This window comes from Maniola jurtina, chromosome Z (assembly GCF_905333055.1).
Source record: "Maniola jurtina chromosome Z, ilManJurt1.1, whole genome shotgun sequence".
Taxonomy (NCBI): domain Eukaryota; kingdom Metazoa; phylum Arthropoda; class Insecta; order Lepidoptera; family Nymphalidae; genus Maniola; species Maniola jurtina.
The window spans coordinates 12,558,673-12,578,957 of NC_060058.1; the positions used below are offsets into that span (position 1 = coordinate 12,558,673).

General features: G+C 34.4%; 2 protein-coding genes and 1 long non-coding RNA gene across 3 annotated transcripts; 1 reads left to right on the forward strand and 2 right to left on the reverse strand.

Moving 5' to 3' along the window:
* Window positions 1-3,109: 3,109 nt before the first annotated feature.
* LOC123880597 lies at window positions 3,110-14,357 on the reverse strand. Its single transcript, XR_006799294.1, has 3 exons — window positions 14,346-14,357; window positions 9,913-9,915; window positions 3,110-3,155 (listed from the first exon to the last, which is right to left on the reverse strand). It is a non-coding gene; the product is annotated as an uncharacterized LOC123880597 (long non-coding RNA).
* LOC123880585 lies at window positions 4,950-8,657 on the forward strand. Its single transcript, XM_045928780.1, has 3 exons — window positions 4,950-5,000; window positions 7,338-7,563; window positions 8,317-8,657. The coding sequence occupies exons 1-3, from the start codon at window positions 4,983-4,985 to the stop codon at window positions 8,424-8,426; spliced, it is 354 nt and encodes a 117-aa protein (XP_045784736.1). The 5' UTR covers window positions 4,950-4,982; the 3' UTR covers window positions 8,427-8,657.
* A 738-nt stretch (window positions 14,358-15,095) lies between the features above and the next one.
* LOC123880517 (protein dissatisfaction-like) lies at window positions 15,096-16,792 on the reverse strand. Its single transcript, XM_045928664.1, has 2 exons — window positions 16,716-16,792; window positions 15,096-16,458 (listed from the first exon to the last, which is right to left on the reverse strand). Exons 1-2 carry the CDS (start codon window positions 16,790-16,792, stop codon window positions 15,096-15,098), a joined length of 1,440 nt encoding a protein of 479 aa, XP_045784620.1.
* Between the last annotated feature and the right edge of the window lie 3,493 nt (window positions 16,793-20,285).

Here is a 20,285-nt window from a genome sequence, read left to right on the forward strand (position 1 = left end):
TGATTCTGATTTCTGATCACCTAGCTAAAAGCTTTATACGAGACATTTCACCCCAGTTAATCGCCTCATTTGGTGATAGAAGGGTTGACTCATTTTTTACGCAAAGGATCAGCCTGGTTTTCCAGCTCGGAAACGCAGCCAGTATTCTTGGTATCATACCACGATGATGATGACGTAGACATGATTTTTACAGTTATGAGGTAGAACTATCTTAAATTATATCGGAACAATTTCGATATATGAAAATAAATGAAAAATATTTATATAAAAAATTAACATTGCGTTTAGTGCAATGATGCAGTAGGAATATAAAGTATATATATAAAAACAAGACTATCGTGAATAATATTTATACAAAAAAAATGATAAACAATGAAGTTAACAGGGCTCTCTCCGTCACCTACTCCATACAATCGTTCCAATTTCATTTGAATATTAAGCAACCAAAGTCCATGAAATGTAGACATATTCTAGAAACTAATAGGTATGTGTGCCTGTGGTGTTTTAGACTTTTTTAAAAATATGTAGTTTTAAAGGCTCAAAGATTTGTTGTGAATTTTTAAGACCGTGTAACTTTGAAACCGAATATTTTAACAGAAATCTGGAAAATTAGTTTCTAGAATATGTCTGCAAAATTTCATGGACTTTGGTTGCTTAATATTCAAATAAAATTGGAACTACGATTGTATGGAGTAAGTGACGGAGAGAGCCCTGTTAAAAAAACGTTTGTAATAAACCCAGTGATGTTTGCTGCCCGATCTAATAAGAGCCCTTGTCAAGTCCTCGTCATTGTCAAAGAAGAAATATATAATAGTAGTTCACTCTAATAGTACCTACATTAATATAGGCATGTGAAAGTATTCTGTACTTATGTAATTGCAATATTTACGCAACTGGAATTTTATTTTTTCGTTTCATGATTGTACGCGCTTCCTCGATAAAATCATTTGAAAGTCGATGGTAAAATGAGTTTGTTGTTCAAAGCAGATTTGTTTCATAGGTTATCTATCGGATTATTCATTTTACCCTTTATCATCACCATTTTATTTAGGAGGAACTTTTTTGGTTACTACTTAGGACGCTATAGTCTTTCGATTCCTGACAGGGGCAATTTTATTTTATTGACAAAGGCATACAAAACAATTTGTTTATAATTTTTAATTTGACTTGAACCATGGCTAGTTACAACTCTACCGGGGAAGCGATCCTGGGTAGAGATAAAATAAAATTAGATATAACATATTTCACTATTACACTAATATTATAAAGGCGAAAGTTTATGTGTATGTGTGTATGTTTGTTACTCTTTCACGCAAAAACTACTGGACGGATTTGGCTGAGAATCGAGACAGATTATACCTGGATTAACACATAAGCTACTTTTTGTTCTGGAAAATCAAAGATTTCCTACGAGATTTAAAAAAACCTATATCCACGCGAACAAAGTCGCGGGCATCAGCTAGTAGATAACACAATTTCGGCTTTTTAACTTAAAAAAGCGTAGAACGAAGTTCTCTTCCATCCTGTTGTCACTAAGAGAAACGGGTTCGTTTCTTCATTGACCTTGCACATAGGAAACTCTTTCCAGCTGACCGCCTCCTCCACGGTTCATTGCTTGTATTAACTTTCATGACGCCTTACGTAGGATCAAAACAAATATAAGGGCCTTATTTGCCTTGGCCTTATGGTATAATACCTAATGATAAATAATAAAATACATAATAGTTTACTAATAAGAAATCAATGGATGTTCAAACACACAGCAATATGTTTAAATTACGGACTGAAAACTTTCAGCTCTTTAGTATTTAAAGTCATTGAATAAAATAAATATTTACAAAAATGAGCATATTGAAAATAAGATCGAATATTATTATTCTAAAAAGATTTTTGGACAATCACGTGTTAGTTTTCCTGGAAAAAAAAATTACTCAAGTTTCTTTGGAAAATGAAACAAAAAATGGGCATGCCGTTGAGTTTTGTGGTCGTATATTGTTTAAAATATGTAATAAATAAAAACCTCCTTCTTTTTTAAAATTTACAAAAATGATTCCTAATTATTCTTTGAGCTGTAGCTCAAAATTGCGTTTCGTTCATAATATTGTCACAGAATGATTACTGCAGTTACTGCCATACTAAAGACATCAACGCGTGCCGTGCCATTATATATTAATTATATCAGGGCGAAGAAAAAAGTTAAAATAGACTATTTTTTGTTTAAAGCAGGCTTAAAATATGTTTAAACCTGTATAGCAAGGGGTGGTATTGTTTTAAATATTTGATTAAATTGTTATAATGCTCATTTTAATACCATGCAACAAAATAATTTTCTTCGATTTCTTCCGTAACAGTGAAATATAATGTAGTAGTTTAAAATATGTAACGAATGTAAAATAATATATTTAAATACCATATGATTAAAATGAATTTAACACAATATTTAATTATATAAACCCGTAGTTAAAGTCCACGTAGGCGTAATACTATTTTATTCATATTATATAAGTAGGTAATATGAAGAAAATACAATAATGATATTTGTATTATTATTGTATAATCTGTACGCTCCTCGCTTAGTCTGTGGTTCCTTTCTTGTTTTATAATCTACTAGAAGATGCCCGCGACTTCGTCCACGTGGATTTAGATTTTTAAAGATCCCGTGGGAATTGTTGGATTTTCCGGGATTAAAAGTTAAAAGTTAAAAGCCTACGTCAATTACAGGCACGTAAGCTACCTCGGTGCCAAATTTCATACAAATCGGTTAAGTGGATGGGTCTTTAGGAATCCCGTGGGAACTCTTTGATTTTCCGGGATAAAAAGAGCCTATGTCCGTCCCCGGGATATAAGCTGACCCTGTACCAAATTTGGTCAGAATCGGTTCAGCGGTTGAGCCGTGAAAGCGTAGCAGACAGACAGACAGACACACTTTCGCATTTATAATATTAGTATGGATAATTGCATTCATACATTCGTTCTTTTGGTTTGAATTGGACCAAAAACGGGGCTCGTTCATTCGTGAGCATATTTTTACAATCGGTTATCTTCGGGAAGAAGGGAACAAGGAGTTGGCCCTCGTCTACCCGGTGGTGGGACAGGTTTAATGTCGGCACATTAAACCTGGCTGAACATCGTTAAAATTAAAAGGACAATCAAATCTGTATCTAGTTAATCAATATTTCGTCACCGCGGTGAACAAGAACTAAAGTGTGCTGTGCAGTGTTAGTACAACGTGCAAATGACAAGTTATAATATACTCTTCAATCATTGACGCCATCATCAATCCACGTGGAAATACGCAAGATAACCTGGTCATACATCGGGCTTTGGAAGGCTCATCATTCTGATAGTAAATGTAAGTACCCGTTTGTTGTGTGCGAGTCAACCAAAGAGCGAGTAAACTTTTAGGTTTTACAACGACGGAAATCAACCCAAAACCCAGTATTCCGAACACAGACGTGATGTCATAGAATCTGGAATAAAGCTGGATTCGTGTCGCCACATAATCATTGTTTCAGTTCAATTACTTTATTTTATCAGTTGTCGGAGGTGTTATAAATTTACACTTGTTGTATTATAATCACCTATTATTTAATGTAAACAAATATTATTACAGTAGACCCCCGGTAATCCGACAAACGTTTTGCAGGACATTGTCGGACTATCGAATATGTCGGATTATAGAGTACTGCCTAAGATAGTCCGGAATTTTTTACAAAAGAGTACCTTGTAATCCGACAAATTACAAATCCAATGATAAGATTCCATATGTCATACATACTCTGAAGTACAAATCATACTTCACTATGTATGTCAAATTTAGTAAATTCAATAATAATATACATGTCGGATTACAGGGGGTGCCGGATTAGACAGGGGCCGGATTATCGGGGGTCCATTGTATATAGGAAAACACATCTTGTAAGTCTAGTAAAGTTGATGAAAAAGTAAGAGTACTGAGTTTGTGGTATGAAATGCAGGTCACATCAGCTCAGCGGGTTTTTCACTTTCAGCGTGCAAGCGCAGAAACATTCTCTTTCAATGAGTCTTTTTATTTTCCAACTAGCTTTTGCCTATGACTTCGCCCACGAGGACTTACTTAGCTTGTTCATAAATCCCGTAGGAACCATTTCTTTACCTGTAACGTGGATTACTTCTTGTTATTTAAAAAATGTTTACTTGTGATTTAAATTTCTTGCGGCCACATACCTAACTGCTTAGTTTCTTGCCATCTCTTCTCAGTAGAAACTTCTTTCCAAACGAGTCCCAAAATCCCAGACATAGCAAAAGACACTAGTTGTTTTTTTTAATATTTAGAATAATATTTTAAATACCTATTGGTAAAAGAAATAGTATCCTCTTCAGTGGTGTGAATTTTCCACCAAAACATAATTTAGCTCTTGGATTGTATTCTGGTAAGTAAAAATAATTGAATGGATTTTCGATTCGTTCTTATACATCCAAGCTATTAATTACTATTAGATTGACTTTTTGATAAGAAACATGCAAATCACTGATTTAGATAATAATAGGTAAAGTCAGCCGCAGAAGAGCTATTTGTATTCGTACCTATTATTTTAAAAAATCCTTTAAGGCTATTCAAACATCTACTAAATAATATTAGGTGATAATTATTTACTAGGGATTTTTACGGTGTTTTGTTATATTTTCTCAAAATGAAAACATGAAAATCAACACACAACTATGGACCTTTCCGCCTTCGTATTCGGGTTCCATTTTCAATTATCTATTGGACTTTTATGCAAAATTCCAACCGTGACAAAGCAAGAAATACTATAAACTTAAAGGCTTTCAAAATAGAGCTGAAATTTCATTGATTATTTTGAAATGCGGATCAGATCGAAGGTGCCGAGACGCAGTGTCGCGAAACGCGACCACGTTGTGATATAAAAGGAAGTTTTGTTTAAATTTCTTTATCACACACCGGCTAACTGTACCAGAGATTGGTTGGTCTCCTGTTCACAATGTCCGCAAGACTTTTGGTGAGTGGACGATCACCTTTACAAAATAATTTTAAATTATATAAAAAATATGATATAATAATATAAAAAATGTGCGTGCGCGTTCCTTGCTCTACCGAACTGAATCTGTGTTGTGACACCATGTAAAACAAATAAAATAAAGACATCCGTATAGTTACCTAGTTATAGTTACCTATATTATTTATATTACATCATAGTTAAAGATGTAAAGTGAGAGTGACTTAGTGAACTATTAACAAAAAATTTACAAAACGTACCTGCATGTATTCATAAATACCTTTAATTCTCTTTAATTGTTGATGCACAATGATACAATGATCTGGAATTATGCATAAAAAGTACTAAGCGACATCATGTGAACATCTCATTCCGAGACCATTTTATTGTTTGTTTACATTTCTCAGTACCATAGTTTATTACATTGTAAACGTCTTTAAAACTTAAAGAAGATTTTTCTTCAAATAATCAATTTGAAAAAGAAACAGTAAATTAAATGATCTAATAAAATAAAACGAAATTCCAATGAGTAAAAAATGAAATGACCACGAGTGTTTTCATTGATTAATTTTCATTGGGTGTCGTAATTCATGAAATTACAGTTACAGTGGGATAATAAGCCTTATCCCGGTGTAATAAAAGCTTCAGTGACGCAAGTCACTACGGCTCGACGATAATATCACTGCAGACCGGATCTGATGATTACAATTAGAGAGAACTCAGACTTTAGACTTTAGGATGTCTTACACTAATTTTTGCTCATACATTGTAATACAAACCCTCTCACTCAATTTCAGCGAACTTTGGATTAATTTCTATACAAAATGTGAAATAAAATATAAGTGTGTATTTTATTGTAAAATTGATACAATTACGTACCTTTGATTTATTTTTAACGTACAAAATAACAGAAGTCCGTAGGTGTTTATTAGTTTTCCTTATATTTTTAAACCAATATTCTATTAGAAAAGAGTTACTTAAAATGCTTTGCTACAGCAAGAGTTAAACATTAGCTATACGTTATTTTATCTTACGTCTGCTTTCTGTAAAATGAAAACATTTATTCCTTTTTCTATGAGTTATCGAATACGTCTGTTTAAGAAAAAACATAAATAAAAGCAGAGTGAGAGGCTAAACATGGTCGCACTGATTTTTTGTTTTCGTTTTGGTTGAAAGTGAATCATTTTGTTACAACACCGAATCCGAGGCACTTTAAATTACTACGATGATTGCTAGCTTTACATCGCCATGGAGACATTCTTTTGTATAACGTTTAGAAAGTTTAGATAAAATTGTTTTTAACCCCCGACCCAAAAAGAGGGGTGTTATAAGTTTGACGTGTGTATCTGTGTCTCTGTGTATCTGTGTATCTGTCTGTGGCATCGTAGCGCCTAAACGAATGAACCGATTTTAATGTAGTTTTTTTTTTTTTGTTTGAAAGGTGGCTTAATCGAGAGTGTTCTTAGCTATAATTCAAGAAAATCGGTTCAGCCGTTTGAAAGATATCAGCTCTTTTCTAGTTACTAACCTTCACTTGTCGGGGGTGTTATAAATTTTTAATTTACACTTGTTATTAGTGTAAATATTTTAAGTACCCATGTGGTACCTTATAATCATATTTATCTAGGCAAACAAGTCCCAACTTAGTCCATCAGTACTTTCCGTCAGGTGTGATAGTGGAGTGGCCAAGCGTATGCATTTACGTATAACAATTGTATAAAATTCAATTATCTTGGTTCAGTAAAAAAATGATACGAAAACTAGCGTCTGCGATTTTGTTTACCACGATATTTCATTTGTTTGCATTAAAGCGACATGTTGCATTGCGAATTTTTCCTTCTAGTGAAAAAGAAAAGATATAGGGAAAACCAATTTTATATTCTCAAGTATCCAGATCTAATTTGAGAACTATGTTGATATTATCAGTCTGTTAGTTTTTTGCCCACGAGTTCGCCTGGATGGATTTTGGATTTTTTAATCCTGAGGAAACCTTTGGAATTTCCGCGATAAAAGTTCCAGTATATCCATTTTTTTGGATATACTTAAGCTATTCCTTTACCAAATTTTGTCAAATTTGGTTGAAAGGATTGGCTGTGAAAAACTAATCGGCAGAGAGACAGACATATTTTCTTTAATATGGACTTAAAGCTACGCGTTTTACGTACGTATTTGATAGACTATATTTTGTTCAAAAATTCTCAGTTCAAAAATCTCGGGAAAATACCCTAGAAGGGAACCCTCGGTGGTACCTTAACAGTAATCTTCAATGCTATCACCTGTCGTAAGCTAGCGTTCCGGTTATACCTACCTTGTGTTTAATTATAATTATATTTTTTCCAGTTGGCGCTTGTTTGCGTAAGCGAACTGTCATCGTTAATAATGGCCGGCGGTGGTGGTGGTCACAAGAAGGTGATCATCCATGTCCCGGTGTTCGTGAAACACCACCACCATAAACACACCATCGTGAAGCATGTCCATCATAAGAGTGGTGGTGGCGGTGGTGATGATCACTATGAAGTCCTTGGTTACACGTATGGTGAACCCAAAGCAGCTCCGCACGGTGGGGGTGAGTAGTCATCGACTCATCATGAATAACATCGACGTTGCACTGAACGATGGTTCCTAATAGATATAAGAAATACAGCTAGGATAGGTTAGGTACTTCACCAAATCAAAGTCATTCATTTAGAATAAACTCTTCTCTGTAGAAACTGCTTTCCGAACCGGTGGTATAGTCTTGGCATATCGTAAGTGGCACATGTTGTTTTATATGAAGTAAACAAATTCATTTCATTTCTAATTTATTTTATTAGACACCAGTGTATTAATACCCAAGATTTACACTCTTATTTTGAATTGATGTACCTAATAGTGATATCTTAATTATCTGTACTTAAAATTAAAGCTTCGAGGGTTCCAAGTGGGCCCTGATCTGACAAAACACCTACAAAAACTAATCATTGTCATCATCATATTCAACCGGCTGGCCCACTACTGTCTACTATAGATCGCGTATGCTAGACATGATTCTGTGGATCTCTCGTCGAAGGTTGTCTAGAAGAGATCGTATTAGCAATAAGACCGCCTTTGCATGCTGCAGCTATTAAATTAGGATCCTTGTATGTTTGACGATACTCTCTACTTATATTATATCATAAGTGAAAAACAGTTCTGTATATGATAGATTGGAGGTGCATTCAAAGCGCACTGAATGTCAACTTTAGTTTATAAGTAGTTTTTTTAAAATAATTTTATTGTAATATTTTCAATAAAAAAAAATAAGTAGTTAAAAATAAATTGTTTGCATTAATGTGTCCAGGTCATGGGTGGGGTGCAGCAGAAGAAAGCTACGGCCACGAGTCGCCTGTGAGCTTCGAAGGCGGAGACCATGGCAGTTACTCCCTCAGTGGTGATGGACATGGCTACTGACCCTATGAGTGAAGAGCTAATTATTATTAGTGACATAACAGTATTAAATAAGTATTTAAATGAAGCATAATCTTAATATTTCGAATTCCGAAGGCATGTAGAAAAATTATGAGAATGTGATTTATAAAGATTTAATGTTTTGAAAATACCAGTTGCATACCAAGTATGAGGTATTGTTAAAAGATATACGGCGACATAAAATATCCTAACGAAAACGACATTTCTACGCAAAACCAACAATAAAAAATTTATAACACCCCCGACAAATGAAGGTTACAGTAACTGGAAAAGAGCTGATAACTTTAAAACGGCTGAACCGATTTTCTTGGATTATAGCTAAGAACACTCTCGATCAAGCCACCTTTCAAACAAAAAAAAACTAAGTTAAAATCGGTTCATTAGTTTAGGAGCTACGATGCCACAGACAGATACACAGATACACACGTCAAACTTATAACACCCCTCTTTTTGGGTCGGGGGTTAAAAATTGGAAGTTCACCGCGGTTCAGCTATCAGGCTTAGTTTACCATACACAGGTCAATCGTAAGAATTAAACTTCCCCAGTATTATCTATGTACTGTAATCCTTTTATATCTAATCTATGTACAGAATTCTGACTTGTGCAGTGTTATGGATCTTGTGCACAGGTCCGATCCAAATCCGAAAAACACAGAATATCAGTATAAATAATAACATGGCGCGACGAAGTGCATTGTGCTGGTGTAGCACTACTAAAAGCCATTATACACAAGTGTAAATTAAAAATTTATAACACCCCCGACAAGTGAAGGTTACAGTAGTAACTAGAAAAGGGTTGATAACTTTCAAACGGCTGAACCGATTTTCTTGGATTATAGCTAAGAACACTCTCGATCAAGCCACCTTTCAAACAAAAAAAACTAAATTAGAATCAGTTCATTAGTTTAGACATGACACAGACAGATACACAGATATACATGTCAAACTTATAACTGGTCACAGACTTTTTAAAGCGCCGCCGATTGGTAAGTTTAAAAGGGGCGTCGTATACTGGCAAACTTTTTTATGTTATTTGCTATACTGTGTAGTGTGTATATATTTTAATGTACAATATTATATACATTTTTAAAACAAACAATAAAGGGCCAATTCTTTAAACTCGAACAAAATGGTTAACCAAAAAAAAAAAAATTTAGTTCACATATATAATAATTTAATAAGTATATTTTTGTATTGAAAAGCAGCCAAAATGTCAATTTTTTTCTGAAATTTCATATATCATATCATAATAAGTCTCAAAGAAAATTTTATGTATGGTATGGAGAATGAAATGCATTGTTGACGTTTTATACTGTGTTTATCATTATAATAAGATAAATAAGTGTTGTTATGTACATGTAAACTATAGTCATTTATTGTTACATAATTTTGGAATGAAAACGTGTGATAATTATTAGCTGTTTTGATTTTTATTCTGTTTTAGGATAATCCTGTTGTGAATATGTACCTACTTTAAGTGACAACTGTTGATAATTAAATTTTAAGTATTTTTCTCTGCGTTTGAATTATTTGCACCGAGACTGCTAATATGTACAGGGTGTTTGGTAATTAGTATATAATGACGACACGTACCCATGCTACTTTGATCTGATAAATACAATGCTGAAGTAAAATGACGAAATAAAATTATAAAAATTTCCATACAAAATTTAATTTTTTTTTAATGACCAAGTTTTCATGGCCCTAATGTGCCCTAACTCACTAAGATCGTTGGCTTCGGCCTATCTAAAGATGGCCAACGATCTCAGTGAGTTAGGGCACGTTAGAGTCATGAAAACTTTGACATAATTTTTTTTTAAATCTTGTATGGAAATTTTTATGATTTTATTTCGTCGTTTTACTTCAGCATTGTGTTTATCAGATCAAAGTAGCATGGGTACGTGTCGTCTTTATATACTAATTACCAAACACCCTGTATATTTATTGTATAAGTAATTATTGTTTTTTAATCCAAAGCAAATAAGGAGTAAATATCGTCGATTCAGGATCAAACCGAGAGTTCCGTCACTCAAGTTCACTCTGGTACGGGTCAACAGATTAGTATACGATTTCCTTAAAAGAAGCTTTAAAGCTTGAAATAAACAAGACGTGACGCGATATGCATGGGATGCCGTTCCATAGAAAGCGTGTCTACCTATATTCGCGTATTGTAAATACATATTTTGTCTGGCCGATTTGTGATTATTGCATTGCTACAGTCGAAATTGTTGTGATTGGATATATTTGTGGAGTGATTCTGATTGAGACTAGCACTCATTCGATATTGGCCAAAATCCATTGTCGCACTACGAACACCATAAATACAGCCAATCACGACATTTGAAATCGTTACAATGATGGATGGAGCTTTTTTGTATTCGACAAACTGAATGAAACTTCACACTCCAGTGCGCTACGTACTCAATTCACATGGCACCTACATGATTCGCACTGTGAATCTCTTTAGTCTTAGTAGAGACAAGTATCAATTAAAAAATTATAACACCCCCGGCAAGTGAAGGTTACAGTAATAACTAGAAAAGAGCTGATAAATTTTAAACGACTGAACCGATTTTCTTGGATTATGGCTAACAACACTCTCGATCAAGCCGCGTTTCAAACAAAAACAAACTAAATTAAAATCGGTTCATTAGTTTAGGAGCTACGATGCCACAGACAGATACACAGATACACGCCAAACTTATAACACCCTTCTTTTTGGGTCGGGGGTTAAAAATGTTAAAACTTACACACACAACGAGACATACCTACAGGTCCGTTCCATCGCGAGTTGTGTGTTTCAGACTTTAAAATTTTATCCACTAAGATACAAATAGCTAATTGTAAAGGAAAAATCGAGATTTCTTGTAATCCGACCAAAACAATCGATTGTGGACTAATCGTTTAGAATAACAAGAAAATAACAAAGTTCTTGCTGCCATAACTTCTTTGGTGACACTTTTCCGTTTCCTATTGTGATGTGGGAACTGAAGATAGACATAAATCCGATCTGTGGTTATTAAATTCGATATCATCAACTCTTTCTCACTAGTCATTAAATTATTACCTTCTGCAACGTGGTTGCCTGGAGATCACACCAAAGCTATAAAATCACCAATTGTAGGTACTTCTATTTTTGTAGTTTTTTGTATTTCTTTTGCTGTGTTAGTGTACGAGCAAACGAGCAGGTGGGTCAGTGGTTACCGCCGCTCATGGACATTTGCAGCACCAGAGGTACCGCCTATGCATTGCGGGCTTTTCAGGAATTTGTTGGTCCGCCTCATGAATGACCCCATGTTGTAATCTAGTGGTAACACCATCGATGGGAGGGATGGACATATTCGTGATGCCAAATAGGTTTTATTTCATGTACCTGTGTGATGCTTTGAAGGTGGACTCCTTATATCGTAAGTCCATCAACAGCATGATATGCCTACTTTAACTTCAACTTGCAAGTGGTTGGGGCTATGTCAGTAACCTTGGTCCCCTGGCATACCTTACCTTTAGGCATATGATTTGAACTTTCTAATTCAAAAAGTTCAAATCACATGCCTAAGAATAACACCCACAACACCTAATATACCTGTCTCTATAGCCTGCGCAGCTACTCCATTGTTACATGTATGTTACACTTAAAAATAAACAAGTCTGACCTAATTACTGTTCCATGTAAAAGAATAATTAATGTCAACGTTATGCAATACTTTCCACATTTCAATACAAGTACTCAACTCTATCATAGATCTTTGCTACGCACTAGTTTACAATAGGAAGGCGAGTTGGAGCAAAACAAAACACAATGTTATGAGATACAAAGATAACCGTGCCGTGAAAAGACTACTTTTTAACCCCCGACCCAAAAAGAGGGGTGTTATAAGTTTGACGTGTGTATCTGTGTATCTGTGTATCTGTGTGTCTGTGTATCTGTGTATCTGTGTATCTGTGTATCTGTGTATCTGTGTATCTGTGTATCTGTCTGTGGCATCGTAGCGCCTAAACGAATGAACCGATTTTAATTTAGTTTTTTTTGTTTGAAAGGTGGCTTGATCGAGAGTGTTCTTAGCTATAATCCAAAAAAATTGGTTCAGCCGTTTAAGAGTTATCAGCTCTTTTCTAGTTTTCTTGTATAAAAGAAGGTTACATAACCGTTAGGTTCTTAATATTATGTCAATTGACAAATGTCAAGCTGTCAAGATGGACGTTGCCTAAATACATAATTATTTATTTGAAAATGATGTTTTGGAAAACTCAAATACTTTGGATCGTCGGGGGTGTTATAAATTTTTAATTTACACTTGTAACTTCCTTATTTATGGCGAGGAAATGGAATATGAATATTAGTTATTAAACACCTACCATTTTCTCCGTTTCAACTCGCGTAGTAATAATAGTATTACAAATGTAAAATTTTATATGGAACTTTCATAGTTGAGATAGACCACTGAATAAATTATAATTCTTCACTGAATCATCTTTTGTAGGGTTGATTATTATTACTAGAAAGAAAACTCTTCAATTAATTTACTTAAAGAATATTTAATACATAATTTGTAGCCTGAAGCACTCAGGGATAATAGAGCTAGCTATAAATGAAAGAATTTTCAGATTTTTTTTAACTCTGGGCTCAAAATTTGGTGAAACAGAATTTGGTAAAACATGCAAACTTTAAGTACAAATAAATAAATAGACAAACATATTTTTACTAAGAGAATTTGTTAAAAAAAAGCCATCCACAGTGCGTCATCCTAGTTTCAACATGACTTTCTTTGCGTTGGTTACGTTTGTAGCTAATAGTTATCGCAGATGGTTTATTTTTTGACTTACATAATATTGAAATTAGGCCGTGTCCAATCCGATGTAATGGACTTTTCGATTGCAATTGTGGTTTAATGACATAATTGCTTTCAAATATCAACGTTTGTTGTTGTTTTTTTAATCGATGCTCTAAATAAAGTTCAAAGAACCAGTTTAAATCAGGTTATTTGTCCTTAGAAAGGAATGACTGACCAAAGGCAGGGTGGAGGTGGTGATTCATCCCCGGCCTCGAGTCTAGAGGATCTCCAAATCTCTAAATCTCTACTTATAAGTCAAACTCCAAGTCAATATCAAGCCAAAATATTTTCTGTATGAGATACTCTGTAAGCTCATATGAAACATTTTTCACTCATGCTTACGCCTGACTTGCCTACTTTTTAATGCTTTGTCATTAAATTTTTAATGCAAGTAAGAACCTTAAACTAAATCAGTTTAAGTATCCTTGTACAAGTAGGCTTAAATCGAGATAGTAAGTACTTACCAGTTTTCATAAGTATAATTAATTATTGTATGATAAGTATATGTGTCTTATCAAAAGGCAAAGAAGAAAAATATTGACAGCAAAATTAATAATCAATCCTATCAGTTATCTGTTAAAAAGACGTTTAGTTAGCGATGTTGTTATTTGTCACAAACTGCATATTCTATTTTGACAGCTAACAAAGCCGATATCAACAGATTACGGATAGATTGATTATAATTTCGATCGTGTAAGTAAATTTTATGAATATCAATACTCACACGACAGTTAGTTAGAATAGTTGACGAATAATATTATTACTTTGTAGATACTGCAGTGTGGTAATAATATTATGTATTGTGACAAATTTTCAGAATAATTAGTGCTGAGGTACTTTCTACCACTTGAAACTAAAATTAAGGGATTTCAAAAAAATTGAAATCTAAAAATGGATAGAATACTGCATAAATAAATTAAAAGAATGGATGTACATATAAAATTTTGACGAGGCGCAAAATATAAATTTAAAATGAGAATATTGATCATTTTTATTTGAATGTACTTAAATATTTAACATACAATCGTAGTTTTTTTTTCGATTCCGTCAATTTTTCAAAATATAAAACGATATTTCTACCTATAGCTTACTCGCAGTTCTTTATTAGCTCCGTAATTAACATAATTACGGATTTTAATAGATTATAATAATTATTTCAGATGGCATAAATAAATATAACAACTTAACTGTAACTTAGTTATAACTTAAATGTAATAACAATCTTAAAACTAATCAACAATTACTTCATTTACATTAAATTTGGTAAAATGAATATAACTAAGTTTGCTTATAATTTATTTCTTATAAGTTAAAATTCTTAAATTTTTAGTAATTTAAATTCTAATGATTCTCGGAAAAAGGGAAAACCTCTAGTTATCAAGTGTCAATTGAAAACTAATTTGCATACGTAATGATTTTTTCTACATTATCTATTTTAGCACAAAATCTATTATAAATATTAAAAATGAATTGCGGAGCTGGCAAACAATAAGGTGTAGTTACACTTCTGATCAAAATATTTTTTTCTTTAATCCGGACGTTTTTCGAACAAATCTGATCTCACTTCGAAGCAAAATGGTCTAAAACTGGGCTAAAATTGAATCCAAAGTTCTTGAGATGAAAACGGTACAGTTACAGTAAAGTTTTAATAGCTTTCATTCGGTTTTTTGCACCTCCTGTACAATTTAATTTCGTGCAATTACACCCTTTTGTTAGCTTGCTCCTCAAATTCAAGGTACTCGTAAGATGTAACAATATGGAGGAAATTCACACCTATGTTTAATTTGGACTCACCATTGAGACGCTTTATGATCTTCGTTTAATATGCTACAGTTTCAATTCCCCCAGTATTAATAGCTCGTTGTAAACCAGCTTCTCTTGAAAAACTAACAGGAGTATCATCTTGGTCAGCTTCAGCAAATGATAGAATTGAAGCTCCACTTAAATCATTGGCTAATACAGAATTATCGTTATTATCAAACCCTGTCACTCCAGAGTAGGATGGTTGCACATTTGGTATAGACTGGGCTGATTGGCTTTGGATAATAAAATCTTCGCGGTTGGCATAAGTAGGCTGTGGTTCAATATTAGAAAACCCTGTAACCCCAAAATATGATGGTTGAACATTTGGTATAGACTGGGTTGATTGGCTTTGGATTGTAAAATCTTCGTGGTTGGCATAAGAAGTCTGTGGTTGAACATTAGAAAACCCTGTCACCCCAGAGTAGGATGGTTGAAAATTCGGTATAGAGTGGGCTGCTTGACTTTGCATCGTAAAATCATCGAGGTTGGCATAAGAATTCTGTGGTTGAGCATTAGAAAACCCTGTCACCCCCGAATATGACGGTTGAACATTTGGTATAGACTGGGCTGATTGACTTTGTATCTTAAAATCTTCGAGATTGGCATATGAAGTTTGTGGTTGAGCATTAGAAAAAGGATCAGTATTGGGCGACTGATGAGAATTTGAATGTGTTATATCCGTATCTGAATAAGGATCGCTCTGTTCAGCCGCATTCCTCAAATCTCCAAATGTCCCTGGATACGATTCAGATAAAGAATTGACAGAAGAAAATACGTCTTCTTCACCTTCGTCACCATGTTCTGTCACTTCGTAACCTGTTGATCCTGTCTTTAAAGCTCCAGGTAAAGAATCGAACACTTTAACTTGTTGTACTGTATGCACGACTCCATGTATTTGAGGACTGGGTATGTTCGGGACTGATGGTAAGAAGGAGCTATGATCGCTTCCGTATGACGCACTTGGGCTATAGTTAACAGAAGGTGGTGCATAGTTCACCATTGGAGGATCATAGTTAATTGAGGCTGGATCATAGCTTGGTGCATCGTGGTGCTTGTAACTGTGGTGACCATCATGACCGGAATGAGAATGATGTCCAAAATGCCCATGTTTCTCGTGATGCCCTTGTTTTCCATGATGCTCATGGTTCCCGTGATTTTTACCAACGCTGGTATGTCCTTTAGATACAATATGGGACGAACTTTTCGCATGGTGATGAGTGTGATAAAACTTTGGTGGCCCATACGGAATGATTGGCTTGTGATGATGATGGTGGTGGTGATGCTCCTTCTTCGGCTTATGATGATGATGATGAATAGTGATTACTTTCGTATGATGATCGTGGTGAAAGAATTCTGGGACGTGCACCTTTACGTGGTCACTGAAAACAAAATTATGTTCAAATTAATTTAAATCGATGTGGAATACGTATACCTATGATTGAGGATATATCAACAAAATTTTAAAGACCTTCGCAAGCATTACTTAAGTGAGATTTTAAAAATCGCTTTAGCCTTATTAAAACAATCTTAAGAATTACAAAACCGAAATATACTACTCATTCTTCATACACATACGAGTAAATCGTCGAATCAAACAACGAAAGATAGAAACCAATTATTAAAAAAAATAACTTACTGGCTTTCCTCGTGACCACCCGCATCGCTATCCACAAACATCACTACTAGAACTAACATATACTTTACGTAATCCATTATTTTTATACACTGTAACGTCTTTGTTCAGATTAGGATTAATATCAAGCACAGACTGATATGCATAAACCACCTACGCAGTCCTACATTTTATTTTAATCCACCTTTTAAAATTTTAGTCAGAGTATTGTTTATATTAGATCACTTTTCACTACGAGCTCCCGCACTGCTTTCTGATCTGGATTGAACAACGAAATATTGTGAGTTGACCATTTATCTTATTTCACTTAAATAAACCCATAACAAAAAGATAACAATTGCATTCATAGCCGCAGCAACCTACCTCATTTTTAACATAACCATACATTCTAAAGTAGCTTTAACGCTTTTGATGTTAAGATTTGTATTCGGGTGTACTTATTTAGAGCATGAGAAGTAGAAGGCGAGGTGTAAAATAACTATTTCGCTACTGTTCCAAAACAACGCATTCGATGAGGCCTTTGACTGGATGCCGTAACCGTATTGCATATTAGAGTTATTGGGTTGCGTTCGACTCGCCAAATCAGTTCCGTCAAAAGTGTAGCTCGTTTTTATTAGGGTTCCGTAATATAATAAGGAACCCTTATAGTTTCATCCAATCCGTCTGGCAATGTGTCTATCTATCCGTTTGTCTGTGTGTCACAGCCCTTTTGGAAATTAGGTACCTCCTCAAAAACAATTTGATATCCCTCCAGTGGTACCTTGATAAAAATCTAGGGATTTCAAATAGAGTTTTTCGTTTGGAATGGCCCATTCAGCTATGTGAGCGTACTCGGAACGTAAATTTAGCAAAATCTTAACATCTGTTGTTTAAAAAAAATGTACTAGAGGTGGATAATATTACGAACCACAGCTATTCCATGTCTTTAAAATACATAAATTACTTCGCGCATGACGTTAGAGAATGAAAGCCATGATTTCCGATTACTTTCATGTATTTATGTTAAAATAAAAAGTACAAGTACAATAAGAACATCTATCAGTTGGTGATCAGCTGAGTTAGATAACACTGCCTACCGATGGTCTAAACTGAAAGAAAATAAAATAATTTTCTAGATAAAAATCGAGAAGTACAGAGAATGTTCTAGGGGGCTTTCTACACTTTTAATCTAAGTTATAAAATAATATGCTACACTTAATAATTATTTTCGTAATACTTATTTTTAACGCAAAAGACGATCACAATTTTAGCATATAATAAATAGAAGTACGTTTAGAGCCCATTTAACAATGTCAATTTTACTATTTGAATGAAACGAATAGTTGATTTTGTATTAATTTAAGAGTAGTTTGTGCAGATTGTGGTGCGATGCCCATAGGAAGAGTAGGAATGAAGTCGGAGCGTGGCATCTTGTTTTCCATTTAAATACAGTCACTCCATCATTCAACGCATTCGGTTTGCGCCTATCCTGGGCCTGTCTCTATATTCCTCTATCTCTATATTACTAAATAGTAGATACGTATGTATTGTGTGAATATAGTGCATTACTGAAATAAAACAAAATATTTGTTTGTACTTATTTATTTTCCTATTTTACTTACCGATACGTCCGCAACTGAGCTGTTAAATGTGAACAGACCCTCAGCATACCATTCAAGTTATGTATGTAGGCGTCATAGAGATTGGTAAATGTTTCAAATCTGATTTCCCATTAGATTTTAATTGACCGTTACGTTCCGTCCCGACCCGATTTATTGGTTTCCCTCGGGAACCAGCGATTGTACCTACGAGCTTTATATACGTGTAGAGAATTAAGCCATCCTTCATTCGTTTGACCACTTATTATGATAATAGGTGGAAATAAACCAAATCCTATCAAATATACCGTACATACTGTAATAAACTTGATAGCTTAGTGGTTAGGACGTCCGCCTAATATTCGGAAAGTCAGGGGTTCGATCCAGGAACGTGTCTCTAACTTTTCGGAGTTATTTACTTATTATTTAATTCGATTACTTTAAGAGTGAAGAAAGAAGACGTCATGAGGAAACCTGCATGCCTGAGAGTTCTCAATAATATTCTCAAACATGTGTGAAGTCTGCCATTCCGCACTGAGCCAGTATGGCGAACTATGGCCTAGACTCTTTTCGTTCTGACAGTAAACCCTTGCTCAGTAATGAGCCGGTGATGAGTTGATCATGATGATGATGATGATGATGATCAACACGAAATTATCGATTGTGCTCCACCTGTTGCAATGATCAGTATTGAAGTATCGAAGCACAACATTCAGTAAAAAAGTTTCAACTTGTTACTTAAAATCACAAAAGGTACAGTTGGCAGATCTTTAATCAATGTGGCTTAGATGAGCATGGTCTACTCAATATCAGGATTGACAACTTGGAACCTTGTCTTCAAATAATGCTGTATTTATGTAAAAGAAATTCGTAAACGATGCTCCGACTGAAGAAACACATTACTTGTCAGTAGGTACTCACTTAGTACCTAATACATGATTATAAAATCCATCGCAAAATTTGAATCAGTATAAATTATACGCATTCAATATTGATGCATATTGAAATGGAACAATCTGAATTGAAAGTAAAACGGTAGGTACACCGTATACCAAAATAATGAGAATTCGCAGCAGCCATAAGTATTATAAAAAGAAAATTGTTCATAAATATATCTGTTTTCTTTTATAAAATTTCGCCTTACGCAATGTCCTATTATATAAATCCTTGCACTGAACAATATAATGCATTACTGAAATAAAACAAAATATTTGTTTGTAATTATTTATTTTCTTATTTTTACTTATCATAAATTGAACACGATTATATTATTTTACGTAATATTTAAGTTACACTGGAATAAGTATTTAATGATAATAAGATTTTAAAGTATAACTTCTTTAGGGCCGGCGCACATATTGCGGAGCGCGGCGGAGCGCAGCGCAGAGCATGCCTGCGAAGTTTTCTAATCGCGTGACACATTTCCCGAATTCCTACCAGAGAATGCGCGAGCACGCGCGGGATTGCGCGCGGATGCGCGCGTTACGCACGTATGCACAATTGATTTTAGATATTATTTCAATGAGGACAATGTCGATAATACTTTGACTGTGAAAAATGCTCTGCGCTGCGCTTGCCAGACGTGCGCCGGCCCTTAGGCGCGACTGGGGAGTAACTTACATCTTTTTGGCGACTATTTTAAATACGGAAGTAATGCAAACATTACTTCCATCCGCTTTTCAGTGGCAACCAAACAAAACTGCTTGGCAAGACTTTGAGGGCGCCATCTTTTAGCTAGGTATTTTAAAGTAGATAGTGCGTTAGATTAAAAGCTCCATTTTTTATTATTATGACTCATTTTCAAAACTCCTAAAATGCTTTTACTTAAATTCTAACATTATTTATTTATTTTTAATTTAATTTATAGGTACAGCAAAAATAGAAGGTGGGATGTAATGTTTTGTAGTATAAAGGTAATAAAAAATATTCGTATAGGTATAAAGGTGTGTGCATGCTATACGGTGAACTGGGGAACTATCAATAGATTTGTGTCTCC

Bases quoted from the DNA above. Each gene is read 5' to 3' on its own strand.
- LOC123880585 (XM_045928780.1), top strand. The intron at 7,564-8,316 runs GTGAGTAGTCAT...TAATGTGTCCAG, and splicing joins AGCAGCTCCGCACGGTGGGG to GTCATGGGTGGGGTGCAGCA.
- LOC123880517 (XM_045928664.1), bottom strand. From the start codon at position 16,792: ATGGATTACGTAAAGTATATGTTAGTTCTAGTAGTGATGTTTGTGGAT. The intron at 16,459-16,715 runs GTAAGTTATTTT...TTTTGTTTTCAG, and splicing joins GGTGGTCACGAGGAAAGCCA to TGACCACGTAAAGGTGCACG.